The 16,519-nt window shown below is 48.5% G+C and overlaps 1 protein-coding gene and 1 long non-coding RNA gene across 2 annotated transcripts in view; one reads left to right on the top strand and one right to left on the bottom strand.

Moving 5' to 3' along the window:
- Positions 1-16,519, top strand: part of LOC139085126 (uncharacterized) — a 41,984-nt gene that overhangs the window by 2,714 nt on the left and 22,751 nt on the right. Inside the window, exon 2 of the long non-coding RNA XR_011543193.1 lies at positions 797-956. This is a non-coding gene — a long non-coding RNA (uncharacterized lncRNA). The remainder of the gene's footprint in view (positions 1-796; positions 957-16,519) is intronic.
- Positions 9,235-10,421, bottom strand: LOC103556400 (olfactory receptor 13A1-like). The gene is given in 2 exon segments (XM_070630928.1): positions 9,235-9,821; positions 9,824-10,421. Coding segments are annotated over 2 exon segments (972 nt in total). The 5' UTR covers positions 10,290-10,421; the 3' UTR covers positions 9,235-9,315.

Raw genomic sequence — 16,519 nt, 5'->3', positions numbered from 1 at the left:
GCCATGCTGAGGCAGCATCCCACAGAGCACAAACAGAAGGACCTACAACTAGAATATACAACTATGTACTGGGGGGCTTCGGGGAGAAGAAGAAGAAGAAGAAGAAAAGAACTGGTGAGAACGCTCCTTGTATCTTAGCCTTTGTAGGGGACAAGTCAACAATGTTTTCCAAACTCCTGGCAAGTAAGGGCTGGAAAAAACTGGTATTTGAAAGAGAGACAGGTCTGCTGGCTCTAGGTCCACCCAGCTCCCTCCCTTCTGAGGCCTGATGGCAATCACAGGAAATAAGTTCACAAGGAGAATGGGAGGGGCCCTCAGGAGATTCGCAGGAGGGTGCTGGCTCATCAGGCACAGGAGGAATCCCCCTGGAACAGAGGGGCAGTGGCCAGGGAGAGAGCTGCACAGCCTCGGGAATTGGGAGTATGATGATGGGTGGTTGGGAGAGATGAGGGCAGAAATGCGGGGGGGTCAGCCAAGATTTGCATTCTCTGGTTGAGCCCCTCCCTGGTCCCACACACAGAAGAGCCCCCAGCAAGCTGCTCACCCCAAGGAAACAAGGAAGTTTCTCTGAAGAAATCAGGGTGAGCCGGGCTGCCTTAACACTTGGTTGGGGCCTGCGGTGGACCGCTGCTGCTTCTGCCACTCAGCATCCATTTTCCCTTGTTCTGGTCAAGGAATCTGTGCGTGTCCTCTGGGGAGCTAGCCCTCTCTTATTTTTGGTCCATGAGGTCAGGCTGTGACCGCCCCCTCTCCTGGCCCTGTGAGGGGACGTGATGTGCCGTGTGGTTCTTTCCAGTGCAGGCCGAGGCCCACAGTCTGAGTGGCTGGGAGACAGCTCGCTCTCCTCCTGTGACCCTGAAGGCTTGAGGCTGAGTGTGGAGCCGTCGCACATGTGGAGCTGTCCCACGGAACCCGAGACGAGCCACCCCGACGGGGCAGGACCGAGGGGAACAGAGGTGGGTCCTGACCCAGTTTTGTCTCCTGGATCAGGCAGTGCCAGAGCCGGCATCTCGGACCTTCTTTAGATGCGTGCTGCATCACCTGCAATGAGGCTCCAGCTGGTGGCTGGTTCACTGCCCCTCGTGGTAAAGGGCCCTGCCACACACACACAGAGCTGCCAGGCAGTCTTCCCCCTGCTGCGTTTTAAAGTACGAATGACAAGGGGTGTTTGTCAGAGTTTCAGGGAGAGCGTCTAGGCAGACAAGGAAGACAGAGAAAAGAAAATGGATCAGGGAGTCTGAGGAGTCACAGGAAAACCTAACACACAAACATGAGGAAAATACTCTAATTCAGACTTGGGAAGACTGAGGGAGACAGTGTATTTATATAAGAACAGGATGCTGTGAAAAAGGAATAGGTAGGCACTAAGAAAGAACTTTTGACAAAATGAGGTTGAAAAAACCCAACAGGAGAATTGTGTTATAAAGTTAAGGAAGTCTCTGCATGAATAGCAGAGACAGCTGGGAGAAAAGGACATCAACTTGAAATATGGCCAGAGGATCGGCTTCTGGGCCCCCAGCGAGCAGAGAGGAAGGAGAGCCAGTGACAGCATAGGACGAGTGGAGGACGCAGGCCCCCGCTGACTTTGTGAGACCCTAAACCTTTTATCCCAAGATACGTGAGGGAGCACAAGACACAATTTAGACTATTTCATGTTTGAACATCAGCATGAAACTCTAAATGAAATATTAGCGCAGTGACCCCAACAGCACCTCCAAAAAGCATCACGTGAGGTCAGCTCAGTTCAGGTGGTTTCCCGTCATGAAATCCATCCACGCACCTTAGTCACTAGTGCCCCAAGGGAGGAAATACTTGTGATCCTCTCAAAACAGGAAGGCAAAGCGTTTGCTTCTTCCTTATTTTGTTAAGTTTTTTAGTTGAAATATATTTGCCAAATGACGTTGTATGAATTTAAAGTGTACCGCATGTTGGTTTGATGCATTTGGGTGCTGTGATGTGATTGCCACTGTCAGAGCGTTTGATTCCAGTCAACACTCATTTGTGGGGGCAAGATGCCAAGAAAAGTAGTCATAGACGTGAATTTTTAACTTGATAAAGGCCATATTTCAAAAAGTCTCAGCTGATATTATACTTAACGGAGAGCCTTTAGATGTACTCCTTTCAAAAAATATAAACAAGAAAAGATGGCCTGCCCTCATCACTTCTGTTAACAAGGTATTGGCAGAACAGCTAAGAGGAAGAAAATGCTGCATTGAGGAGCGGCGGGCCCTGCAGACTGGCGGCCCTGACACTCATTCCCGCACACAGACGCTGAGCACCCCACATTACTCAGGGAAGCTGATCCACAGCCCTGCCCTCTGAGGAACACAGCCTCCAACCCCCACACAAGAAACCTAACCAGAGCTCTCGGGATCTCGGTAGCCCACCCTCAGACCCAGTCACAGGGGCATTGAGCAGAGAGCCCAGCCAGAGGCTGTGCATGTGCAGAGACAAGGAGTCACCTCATCTGTCCAGGGAGCTCAGCACACGGGTCTGATTTGATTCCAACACAAAAGGCCCTGCCAGCCCTGGGGCCTGTTCTACAGCCTCAAACGGGCAAGGAGGCTAATTTGCAGCTCCAGTCAAAGCGGAATAGAGGGGCTGGCCCTGTGGCCGAGTGGTTAAGTTCACGGACTCCACTTCGGCAGCCCAGGGTTTCGCCAGTTTGGATCCTGGGCGTGGACGTGGCACTGCTCATCAGGCCACGCTGTGGCAGTGTCCCACATAGCAGCACTAGCAGGACCTGTAACTAGGATGTGCAACTCTGCACTGGGGAGCTTTGGGGAGAAGAAAAAGAAGCCAAATAGAGCCTGCAGTCCGACTCGCTCAGGAAACCTAAGCAGAGCCCCAGGCCTCTCTGCAGCCCACCACACGCCTCCAATGACAGTAGCACTTGAGGAGGGAACCTGGCCTGCAGCAGCAGTCGTCCTCAAAGCTAGGACTGCGGCGCATCAGCCCAGGGAAATGGTGCACAGTTCCACCCAATTTGATCCCAAACAAGAGGCTTGCTGGCCTTGGGCCTACGTGGGGGCCCCGCCCAGTCAGGGAAACTAACTGGGTGCCCTGCCCAGCGCAGAAGACAGCCTGCATCCTGCCCCAGCGGGAAACTAAGCAGAGCGCACAGGAAGCCCCGGAGCCCGTCCCACGGTCCTGCTGATGGTGGCGCTTGAAGGGAGCATGCCCGGGGCTTTCCCCATCTGCACAGCCAAACTCGTGGTCCTGTCTGACCAGAGAAATCATTGCAGAGTCTCGCCTGATTCAGGTCCCCAAAGCAAGCTGTGCGGTCCTTGGGCACATTCTGCTGACTCCTCAGGGAGAAAGCTTATTCATAGCCCCACTTACTGCTGTGTGTAGCACCCGCTTCCAACCGTGGAGGAAGCCAGACCAAAACCCAAGCAACTGCAGGACTCATCCTACAGCCACACTTGGGGAAGGAGGCAAGCCAGCAGTTGTACCTGACTCTTCTCAGCCAGCGGCAGCCCTGCCAACCTGAGGGCTCGGGCAGTGGCCTCACTCACAATTAGATCCTGATAGCAAGCCCAAGGACATTGCCGGCCGACACATCCAGAACCCCAAGCTGAGTGGACTGGTGAAGAACACAACATAAAAACATGTAAACAGTAACATCAAAAAGCAAAAATGCAAGGGGGAGAGGTAAAAGTGTGAAGATTAGGAACGCTATCAAAGTGAAGTTGTTGTCAGTTTAAAGTAGGGCGCTATAACTTTAGAGTATTCTCTGTAAGCCTCACGGTAACCACGAGGGAAAAACAGAGTAGTTACACAAACAGATGTGACACAGAAGTGGAGCATGAGGATACCACAAGTTATCAAGTCACAACAGAAGACAGCAAGAGAGGAAGCAAGGAACAATGGCTCCCCCAAGCAGTCAGAAAATAACTAACAAAATGGTGATAGTAAGTCCTTACCTATCAATCATTACATGATCAATAATTACTTTATATGTAAATAGATTAAATTCTCTAAGGAAAAGACATAAAAGGGCTGAGTGAATGGATTAGAAAACAGTATGCTGCCTACAAGAAACTCACTTTAGCTTCTTTAAAGGCACACAGAGACTGACAGTTAAGGGATGGGAAATGATATTTCAAGCACATGGTAACCAGAAACGTAGGGGAAGCTATACTTATATCAGACAAAATAGACTTTATACTAAAAACAGGAAAAGAGAGATAAAGAAGGTCATTATGTAACGATAAGGGGGTAACGGCATCAAGAAGATATAACAATTGTAAATATTTATGCACTCAAGATAAGAGAACCTAGGGGCCAGCCCTGTGGCTGAGTGGTTAAGTTTGCGTGCTCTGCTGCAGCGGCCCAGGGTTTCGCTGGTTTGGATTCTGGGTGCAAACATGGGACTGCTCATCAGGCCACATTGAGGCGGTGTCCCACATGCCACAACTAGAGACACTCACAACTAGAATATACAACTATATACTGGGGGGATTTGGGGGAGATAAAGCAGAAAAAAAAAAGATTGGCAGCAGTTGTTAGCTCAGGTGTCAAACTTTAAAAAAAACCCAAACCTAAATATATGAGGCAAAAACTAGCAGAACTAAAAGGAGAAATAAACAGTAATACAATAATAGTTGGAGATTTTAATATCCCACTCTCAACAATGGATAGATCATCCAGATAGAGAATCGATATGAAAACGGAATTGAGCACCATGATAGACAAAATGAACCTAATAGAAATATACACTACATTCTATCCTGCAACAGCAGAATACACATTCTTGTGCACATATGATACATACGTTATATAGATCATATAGATCATATGTTAAGCCACAAAACAAGTGTTAGCAAATTCAAGAAGACTGAAATCATACCAAGTAACTTCTCTGACCACAATGGTATGAAACTCAAAATCAGCAACTGGAGAAAACCTGGAAAACTCACAAATATGTGGAAATGAGAAAACACTTTCCTGGATGACCAACAGACCAAAAATAAAGGGTAAATAAAAAAGTAGCTTGAGACAAACGAAAATGGAAACACAGCACAATTTGGAATGCAGAAAAAGCAGTTCTAAGAGGGAAGCTGATAGCTATCAACTCCGACATCAAGAAAATGAGAGTCCTCAAATAGATCACCTAACTTTACACCTCCAGGAATTAGAAAAAGAAGATCAGATTGAGCCCACAGTTAGAAGAAGGGAGGAAATAATAAAGATTAGGGCAGAAATAAATGAAATGCAGTATAGAAAAATAATTGACAACATTAACAAAACTAGGAGCTGATTCTTTGAAAAGATAAGCAAAATTGACAAACCATTAGCAAGACTAACCAAGACAAAAGAGAGAGGATCCAAACCAACAAAATTATAAGTGAAACAGGAGACTTTACAATTTATACCACAGAAATACAAAGGCTCATAAGAGGATACTATGAAGAATTATATACCAAAAGACTGACCAACACAGAAGAAATGGATAAATTCTCAGAAATATACAACTGACTAAGATTGAATCAGGAATAGAAAATCTGAAAGACCATTACTAGGAAGGAGACTGAATCGGTAATCAAAAATCTCCCAATAAAGAAAAGCCTAGGACCAGATGACTTCACTGGTGAGTTTTACCAAACACTTAGAGAAGAATTAAGGCCAGTGCCTCTCAGACTCTTCCAAAAGACTGAAGAGGATGGAACACTCACAAACTTATTTTGAGAGGCCAGGGTTATCCTGAACCCAAGCCAGAAAAGGACTCTTCAAGAGAAGAAAACTCCAGGCCAATATCTCCGATGAATATAGATGGACAAATTCTCAATAAATACTCACACCACAAATTCAGCAGCATCCTGAAAGATCATTTACCATGACGAATTGGGATTCATCACTGGGATGCAAGGATGGTTCAACATACACAAATCAATAAATGTGATACATCACAGTGATAGAAAGAAAAAAATCATATGATCATCTCAATCGACGCAGAAAAAGCATTTGACAACATTCAACATCCTTTCATGACAAAAACTCTGAACAAATTATGTGTACAGAGAATGTACTTCAACACAACAAAGGCCATATATGTGGAACCCACAGCTAACATCATACTCAACGTGAAAGGTTTAAAGCTTTTCCTCTAACATCAGGAACAAGACAAGGGCGCCCACACTCACCACTCCTATTCAACATGGTCCTGGAAGTCCTAGCCAGAGCAACCAGGAAAGAAAAAGAAATAACAGGTGACAGAACATGAAGGGCAGAAGTAAAATGGTCTCTATTTGCAGATGACATGATTTTATACGTAGAAAATCCTAGAGATTCCACCAAAATAATGTTAGACCTAACAACAAATTCAGTCAAGTTTCAGGATACAAAATTAACATACAAAAATTGGTAGTGTTTCTATATGTGAATGACAAACTGCCTGAAAAAGAAATCAATCAAACGATCCCATTTACAATAGCATCAAAAACAATAAAATACTTAGGAATAAATTTAAGCAAGGAGGTGAAAGAAGTGTACAATGAAAACTACAAGATATTGATGAAAGACATCAAAGAAGACACAAATAAATGGAAAGGTATCTGATGGTCATGGGTTGGAAGAATTAACGTGGTTAGAATGTCAATACTACAGAAGTCATCTATGGATTCAATGCGATCCCCATCAAGTTTCCAGTGGCATTTCTTACAGAACTAGAAAAAGGAATCCTAAAATTTATATGGAACAACAAAAGACCCCGATTAACTGAAGCAATCCTGAGAAAGAAGAACAAAGCAGGAAGCAAAACACTTCTTGATTTCAAGCTATAGTCTAAAGCTAGAGTAATCAAAGCAGTATGGTACTGGCATAAAAATACACCTTTACCACTGGGACAGAATCAAGAGCCCTGAAATTATCGCAGCATATACGGTCAACTAATATTTGACAAAGGAGCCAAGAATACTCAAAGGAGAAGACAGTCTCCTCAAAAAATGGTGCTGGGGAAACTGGACAGCCACATGCAAAAGGAAGAAACTGGATCTCTATCATATACCACTCACAAAAATTAACTTGAAATGGATTGAAGACTTAGATGTAAGACCTTAAGCCTACAGTTCCTAGAGGAAATATAGGAAAAAAGCCCCTGAACATGGATCTTGGCAACAATTTTTCAGATATGACAATTAACCACAAACAGTACAATCAAAAATAAACAAGTCGGACTACATCAAACTAAAAAGCTTCTGTACAGCAAAAGAAATGATCAACGAAATGAAAAGACAACCTACAGAATGGAAGGAAACATTTGTAAATCATCGATCTGATAAGGGGTTAATAGCCAAGATCTATAAAGAGCAGATACAACTCAATAGCAGAAAAACAAATATCCAATTAAAAAATGGATATTTTAATTCAAAGGACTTGAATAGATATTTTTCTAAAGAAGATATTCAAATGGCCAACAGGTGTGTGAAAAGGTGCTTCAACATCACTGGTCATTAGGGAAACGCAAATCAAAACCACAGCGAGTTATCACCTCACACCTGTTAGAGTGACTCATCAGAAAGACAAGAAGTGTTAGTGAGGCTGCGGAGAAAGGGAATGCTTGTGCGCTGTTAGTAGGAATGTAAATTGGCACAGCCACTATGGAAAACAGGATGGAGTTTCCTCAGAAAGTTAAAAGTAGACCTACCCTCTGATCCAGCAATTCCACTTCCAGGGGAAATGAAATCGCTATGTCAAAGAGACACCTGCACCCTGTGATCAGCGCAGCATTATTCACAACAGCCAAGGCATGGAAACAACCTCAATGTCCATCAAGAGATGAATGGATGCAGAAAACACACGCACACACGGCAATACCATTCAGCCATAAAAAGATGGAAATCTTGCCATTGCAACAAAATAGATGGACCTGAGGGCATTACGCTAAGTGAAATAAGTCAGAAAGAGAAAGACATATACTGTAAAACCTCAGTTATATGTGGAATCTAAAAAAAAAACAAAAAACCCAAACTCATAGAAAAAGAGATCAGATTAGAGGTTCCCAGAGTCATGGGGTAAGAGGTGGGGAATTGTGTGAAGGTGATCAAAAGGTACGAACTTCCAGTTGTAAGATAAAAAGTACTGGGGATGTGACGTACAACATGGTGACTATAGTCGCCACTGGAGTATGGTATAGAGGAAAGTTGCTAAGAGAGTAGATCCTGTGTTGTCATCACAAGGAAAGACAATATAGTTTTTTCTTCTTTTCTTGTATCTCTAAGAGATATTGATACAATAAGATAAACTTATTGTGGTAATCCTTTCACAAGGTAAGTCAAGTCATTATGCCGCACACCTTACACTGAGACAGTGCTTATGTCAATTACATCTCAACAAAACTGGAAGGAAGAATACATAAACATACTCTTAAATATAAAAGAAGAAGTTTTCCATCATTGGCTCTCACAACTGGATGGGGCTGGAGGGCTGAGGCAGGTGGCTTTGACTGTTCAGCAAGGTCCAAGGAGGACCCCCGGGCAGCTTCCCACGTCCGCTCAGCATGAGCTCGGCAGTTCCAGCAACGCGTCTGTGCTCCAGGGGAGGCACCAGCTGTCGCTGCACATTTGGATGTCCCTGCAAATGTTAATGAGTCAGAGCTTCGTGCAGATTGAGAATCAAAGAGAACTCTTTCCTGCCACGGCAAAGTTTCTTGGGTGAAGGATGAAGGTGCCCTTTTTGGAGAGGAAAGAAAGCAAGCAAGCCACACCTTTCTGCAGGTCAGTGAATGGAAGGCTGGGTCACATCCTCTCCCACCCTCCCTGTGGTGCCAGGACCATGAAACGTCACACACACAGGGAAGCAGCCACCTTGTGTTTTCCCAGACCTCACACCAAGACGAGTTGGGTCGGAGGATCAGGATGTGGGCGAGACGTCCAGGGTGAGGGTATCAGGAGACCCCAGTCAGAACGAACCAGGCCATGTGCACACCGGGCAAGTCTGACTCTTGGATCTTTCCTGAACATGGACCCCCTACTCTGAGAGGGGAGGTGGCCAGCAGCGCCATGCGGCTGCAGGATCCAGCGTTGCTCCAGGTGCCAGGTGCTGGGGAAAACTCATCAGCAGGATGCTGGAGGGGAGGGAGTTGAGTGGGCCCTGCTGGATCTCCTGCTCTTCCCCTCGTCCCTGGCTCTCCCCGGCCTCCCGGCCCCCCTGCAATCCTGACAGCATCCACCCTTCGGGCCTCAGGCGCTCAGTTGAAGGGCCACGTGGAACGCAGGGCAGCTCCCTGGGGAGGCACATCCTGCATACACCCATCCCATTAGCACCTTCCTGCTCTGGGCTATTGCAGCACACTCTCCAAGTCCTATCTTGAAGTTAGCTGGTTGACACCTGCAAATTCCACCTGGGCCTTTCCCTTCCTTTGCCGGACGCAGGAAGCACCCTCCTGAGGGCCACTTTGACGTCCTTGTTCCGCAGAGAGTAGATGAGGGGGTTCAGGGTGGGGCTGACTGCTGTGTACAGCAAGGCAACCACTTTGCCGTTTTCCATGGAGGAGCCAGAGCCCAGGAGGATGTAGGTGTAGACGACGGTGGAGTAGCACAAGGTGACCACCAGGAGGTGCGAGGAGCAGGTGGAGAAGGCCCGCCGCCGGCCCGCGGCTGAGCGGATGCGCAGGATGCTGGCGATGATGCAGCCGTAGGACGCCAGGGTGAGCAGGAAGTTGACCACGCCAAAGTAGACGTCTGCGATGACGATCATGATGTCATTCAGGGTCGTTGGGCTGCAGGAGAGCAGCAGCAGCGTGGGGACTTCACACAGAGAGTGACGGATCTGATTAGGGCCCCAGAAACTCAGCCTTGTCATCAGGCCAGTGTGCAAGAGGTGCTGAATGCACTGACCGTCCACACACCGCCCGCCAGCAGGGCGCAGACGGGCCAGCTCATCAGCCTGCGGTAGTGCAGTGGGCGGCAGATGGCCACGTAGCAGTCATAGGCCATGAGCATGAGCAGCAGGAGCTCGGCCCCCAGAAACCACGTCAGGAAGAAGAGCTGGGTCATGCAGCCCCCATAGGAGATGGTGCCTCCCTTCTCCACCAGGTTCTCCAGCAATCTGGGGAGAACAGTCGACGTGCAGACAATGTCCAGGACGGCCAGGTTGGTGAGGAAGAAGTACATCGGGGTGTGGAGGCCCGGGTGCAGGCTGATGGCCACGACAATGAGCGTGTTTCCTGCGAGAGCCCCTAGGTACAGGGGGAGGAACAAGGCCAAGAAGAGACCCTGCAGCCCAGGGGCCTGTGAGAAGCTCTGCAGGACAAACTCCTCCACGGCCGTGCGGTTGTCTGTGGCCATCGTGAGGCTGGGTGTCTGGACACAGCCGCCCGGCAGAGGGAGGCACGAGGCGGCGGACGGCCTCTGCGGGGGTGCTGGCTCTCCGCACCTTGCTGCAGGAGCACAAAATCAGGGGTCTGCAAGGGTCCTGCTCCCAGGGAGACAGTCAGAGAACAGCATCCACCCCAGAGCCCTGGGCCCTCCCAGGCATGCAGGTACCTCCCCCCTGAGAAAACCTGGTTGTTGCTGGGTCAGCACCACCCCGTAAATCACACAGAAGGGTCAGCGTGACCTGTCCTCACTGACTGTGAATGTTTCCTGTGGCACCCAGCGGGGAGGAGCTGCTTGCTGTGCTCGGTCTTGCCTCAGAGTGTGAAGGGCCCCGTCGGCAAGCCGGAAGGACCCAGGTTCCCAAAGGAAACCCAGTCATCAGGGGGCTGGGCATCAGGGACAGGAGGGCGTTTTCACTGTGGAGGCTGCGAGGTGGGCACTCAGGGGGCACAGGGTGTTGGAGGGAGGGGGGCCTGGACACCAGAGGACTCGGGCGCTCCTGGGAAGGTCGCCCTCGGCTGCCAGAGTCGGCTGTGGATCGACCCGGCCACAGTCCTTTAGTGGAAGCCACAGCTGCCTTCCCCTTCCCCCCACTCCCCTGCAGAGAGGGCAGACCCCAAGAGAGGGGCAGGGGTGCGGATCAGCCGACCTCCTGATTCTAACCCATCCCATGCCCGGGCTGGGCGGCAAGCTTGTCTCCTCAACGGGGTCAGCTGGGCCAGGGGCCAGGGGCCAGTGTTCAGGGAGGAAAGGCAGAGTCCCAGCTCAGTGCAGCCCTGTGGCCTCTGCTGACATACCCATCAGCCCCCAGGACAGGGGTTCCCGAGCGCTGGTCACTGTTGGCACCGCCCAGTGCCACATGCACCCCTTCTCAACAGTTGGCCAGACCTGCCCTGTGCAAGCGTGAATCCCACAGACCCTCGACTGCAGCATCTGAGCCACTGGGCCCCCCTCACACACCCCAGGTGCCTGTGTCTGCTGCCCAGCGAGTCTTGCAGCAGATTCACTGGAACCCGGGCTGCGGGCTCCCCGCTGGGGAGCGGCATCAGGCTGTGGCGTCCCTGAAAGCCTCCGACTTACTTAGAGACCAGGCCACGCTGCTGGGGTCTCCTTTGCTCTGATCTGCGCAGACAGGCGGCAGCCCAGCAGACGCGCGGAGCTCCCTGGGGGCTCTGCCACCTCAAACTGAAGCCGCAAAGGCCACCAGCAAAGCGAGTTGAATGTCATTTTTCCACCATAAAACAGCTCAGGGCACAAGCAAATGTCCGTTCAGAACCAGCAAAGGGAAAATTAGGGCAGGCAGTCCAAAAGGCAGGGGCGAGGCCGTGACGGACAGCTGCTCACTGGGAATGAAGGGGCTGCCCGCTCGGCTCCCGGCTACACGTGAGATGCCCACATCTTCACGAAAAGACGGGATGTTCTTACTCTGGTGGAAACGAGACGCAGTGTGAGGCTGCAGCCGTCTCTCCCAGGTCAGTGGCTCCTTTGTGTGCTGCGGACCTTTAAGTGGAGTCCGTCCCCTTGGGTGGACCTGAGGTGCTGGGGAGCTCAGAGCCCCCCCAGGCCCGGCTCTAGGGGATTAATTACCCCCACCTGGAGGTAAACAGGGGCCTTGTGGGCACAGAAGGGCCAGGGCGCCTGTGGCCCCAGGGGTCAGGATCCCAGGTGGCCGCCTCCATGTGAACGCGTGAGCTGACAGCTCCTCTGCCAAGGGTCTCTCCCCCGGCGGATCTCAGAGGAGAGCTGAGTGCACCAATCCCTGCAGGAAGGACGCGATTCGTTTGAAACAGACTTCAGTTTTTAGAACAGCTGTTAGATTTCCGTAAATTTGGAGAAGACGGCATGGAGAGTCCCTGAGGCCCCACACCCAGTTTCCCGACTTTCGACATGGGACAGAGTGTAATGTGTTGGTTGTCATTAATGAACCAATATTGATATGTTTGTCGGCTAAAGTCCATGGTTTGTGCAGATTGCCTTAGTTTTCACCCAGTGTCCCTTCTCTGTCCGGGCTCCCGTCTGGACTCCATGGGACAGTCAGGGTCCTCTAGCTGGTGGTTTCTCAGACTTCCCGTGGTTGTGTCGACCCTGCCAGCTTTGTGGAGAGCTGGTCAGGTGTTCTGCAGAGTGGCCCTCATGGGGATTTGTCCGCTGTTTTTCTCACGATCACACCAGGGGGTGGGTTTTGGGAGACACACTACAGAGGTGCGCTGCCGTCCTCATCTCGTCCTATCAGGAGACACATGGTCCCCCTGACTTTCGCCGCTGATGTTGGCCTGATGAGGTGGGTTTTTCCACCACCGGTTTCAAGTGCTGAGCCTGCTGCTGGGCGCCCAGGGTCAAGGGACACACCGTCCCGCCCTTGAGGACAGAGAGTCTGAGAGAGTCAGCGCTGGCAGTCCCCACCCCAACCCGAGCCTCAGCGGGGCCCCTGGCAGTGGGTGACGAGGCGCGGAGAGCTCACTTTAGCTGACACCTTCCCCTGCGGGGTCAAAGGCCCACAACGGATGGACAGGGCACGTGCTGGGGCTCTGTTTCCAACATGCCCAGCATGTAGAGCTGAGAAAACATCACGCACAAGGAGAGTCTCACCGTTTATCTTAGTGACCGAGTTCAGAATGTGACACATAGAAATTAGTCTTAGAAATTGCAAGGGAACCAACAGAGGGGCCGTGGTTAATTTACAGTGGTCCTTAACTTCACAGAAGAAACAGCCACTGGTCCCAAGCCTCCAACTCAATCAGTCAGCACGTATTTTCAACTTCTGACCAATAATCATCTGTCTCATGGGACAGTCAACGCAGTAGATGTCAGCAGCTCAAGACTGGAACAATTCTTCTGATTTATTCAGACGCGACGTAACTTCAGCTGTGTCTGATTTTCCTGATTGACACACAGTTTTCTGAAAGGGATGATGTTGATTCATATAAATAACAAGTGGTCAAGGGGCCCTGCAACCCTAGTTTATCTCAAGGCCCGTGACACGTAGCCATATTTGTAGTGCAGAAGCCTCAATATCTGTGCAAATCATTGGTTAATAACAACCAGCGAGCACCTGCCACATGAGTAGACTGGCCTCAGGGCTGTGAGGATGCTCACAACAGTGCAGGAGTCTCTCTCCTCTGGGGGTTTCCAGATCCACAGGGCAGCAGGCGGCCCACCAGCGAGGCTCAGCACGATGCTGATGAACTCAACCACACACTTCCTGACTTCAAACTTCCTGCAAAGCTACAGTAATCAAGACAGTGCAGCAGTGGCAAAAGGACAGACATATGGATCAATGGAACATAACCGAGAGTCCAGAAATAAACCCACATAACTATGGCCAACTGACTTTGACAAAGCTACCAAGACGATTCAATGAGGAAGGAATAATCTTTTCAACAAGTGGTGTTGGGACAACTGGACATCCACATGGAAAAGAATGAAGTCGGATCCACACCTCACACCATGTACAAGAATTAACTAAAAAGGGTCAAAAACCAAAGAACTAAAACCATAAAACCCTTAGAAGAAAATGTAGGGGTATATCATCATGACTTCAGAGTTGGCAATGGTTTCTTTGATGTAACAAGAAAAGGACTGGCAAATAAAAGAAAAATAGATTAATTGGACTTCAAAATTTAAAACCTTCAGAGTTAAAGGACACTACAAAAAATTGAAAAGACAGGCAACCAAATAGGAGAAAATATTTGCAAATCATACATCTGATAAGAGACTTATATCTAGAATTTTAAAAAAGGCTATTACGATTGAATAATATAAACATGAACAACTCGATTATAAAACAAGGTGAAGGATCTGAATAGAAATTTCTCCAAAGAAGATACATAAGCAGCCAATAAGTATATGAAAAGAGCCAAGCTCTTTTGTGGGGGAGAAACGCCAAGAAAAGTAGTCATAGAAGTGAATTTTTTTTTTTAAAGATTGGCACCTGAGCTACCAACTGTTGCCAATCTTCTTTTTTTTCCTTTTCCCCAAAGGCCCCCAGTACATAGTTGTATATTATAGTTGTGAGTGCCTCTGGTTGTGCTATGTGGGGACGCCGCCTCAACGTGGCCTGATGAGCGGTGCCATGTCCCTGCCTGGGATCTGAACTGTTGAAACCCCGGGCCGCCGAAGTGCAGCATGCAAACTTTAACCACTTGGCCACAGGGCAAGCCCCAGAAGTGAATTTTTAACTTGATAAAGGCCATATTTTAAAAAGCCTCAGACAATGTTATACTTAATGGAAAGCCTTTAGATGTACTCCCTTCAAAAATATGAACAAGAAAGGATGGCCTGCTCTCACTGCTTCTGTTAACAAGATATTGGCAGAACGGCTAAGAGGAAGAAAATGCTGCATCGAAGAGTGGCAGACTCTGCAGACTGGCAGCCCTGACAGTCATGCCTGCCCACAGACGCTCAGCACTTGACACTGACTTCTCACCTGCCACCCAAAGCTGGGGGATACAGAGAGGATGCTTGGGAGAGGTTTAGCTCCTGAAAAAGAGGGCTACACAGAACGTGCGTGATCTTCTCCTAGGCTGTGGACTCAGTGCCAGGAGTTGCCGCTGCCCTGTGAAGACTGCAGGGTGCTGAATATGCAGGCTGAGTGGGTGGAAGAAGGGAAGATCCAGGCCAGACGCACCACTAGGCTGCTCCACGGCCCCTGCACCGCCACTGCCTGACTCTTCCCCTGTTTGTGTAGCGACTGCTACCTGGAGGCTCTGACTTGCAGCCACATGTGTATCTTAGACTTGATAAAATAAAATTTCTGTACCCGAACAAGAAATAGCTAGAAAACATATACTAAAATGCCATTCACAGTAGCAACCAACACTATAAGTAACCTTCCACAATGCAAAAGATCTCTATGGCAAAAAAATTATTAAAGAACATGAAGCTGCGTAAACGGAGGAGTAAACAAGGGTAGTACTTGTATTGGGAACTTAATATTGTGAAGGTGACAATTTTGTGTGAAAATTCTCCACAAATTATCCCATAAATTCAAAAAAATTCCAATAAAAATGTCTGCGGAAGTTTTAAAGGAACCTGCTCTAGGCTGAATTGTGAATTGTATTTCCCTCCTCCTCATTGATATGTTGAAGTCCTGACCCCCAGGACCTCAGGATGTGGCTGTATTTGGAGATGGGGTCTTTACCAAGGAAATTAGGGTAAAATGAAGTCATTGGGTTGCGCCCTAATCCAGTCTGACTGGTGTCTTTATAAGAGCCAGGGACACACACGGGGACAAACGTGTGAAGACGCAGGGAGAAGACGGCATTTACACGCCAAGGAGAGAGGCCTCAGGAGGAACCAAGCCTGCGACGCCTAGTCTCAGACTTCCAGCCTCCAGGACTATGAGAGGATGAATGCCTGTTGTTTAAGCTCCTGGGCTGGGGACTTAGTCATGGCAGCCCTAGTGGACTAATACAGAACCCGAGGGATCTGAAGCCATATGGAAAAATAAAGGTCTAGCATAACTAATTTTGAAAAAGAAGATCAAAGACATGGGACTCACCCTGTCAGATATGAAGATGGTGTGGAAAAGCCACAGTGAACTACCCAGTCTTGGCGAGGAACAGAGACACCAGTACAAGAGAAGAAGTGCATCGCCAACAGACTGTGGGAGCTTGTTCATGTCTACAGGAAGAAAACAAGTTGAGAATTTTGATGGAGAATGGGAAACTGTAAGAAGAACCAAAAGGAAATGTAGAACTAAAAAAAAAATACGTTTAAGAACACAGCGGATTAGATATGACTAGAGAGAATTCGTAACCTGGAAGATCAGAAGAAAATATCCAGAAGAAAGCACAGAGAGGAAAAAAATCATACAGCACACAGAACAGGCTGATAGAAGGCAGAGGGGACACTACAAAAAGATCTTGACATCCACGTACTATTGGAACCAAAAGGAGAGGAGAGAAAGAATGAGGCAGATGCAGTCTTTACGGAAACAATGGTGGTAATTTTCAAAAACTGATGAGAGGAAGCGAGTCATGAATTCTAGAAGCATTACAGACTCCAAGTATGACAAACCCAAAGAGAAACATACCCTGGAAACCAAACACAAGAAGAAAATGTTAAAAGCTTCCAGAAGTGTGGGAAATGCAATTATCTAAAAAGAGTAAAAATAAAACAAACAGCTGACTTCTCAACAGAAACAGGGAGCAGCTGGCAAAGCAGAAATGTGGTTTGCAGAGTTCCAGCTCCAGCATCAC

The sequence above is a fragment of the Equus przewalskii genome, chromosome 1 (assembly GCF_037783145.1).
Source record: "Equus przewalskii isolate Varuska chromosome 1, EquPr2, whole genome shotgun sequence".
NCBI classification, from domain to species: domain Eukaryota; kingdom Metazoa; phylum Chordata; class Mammalia; order Perissodactyla; family Equidae; genus Equus; species Equus przewalskii.
This window is presented reverse-complemented; position numbering and strand designations above follow the sequence as displayed.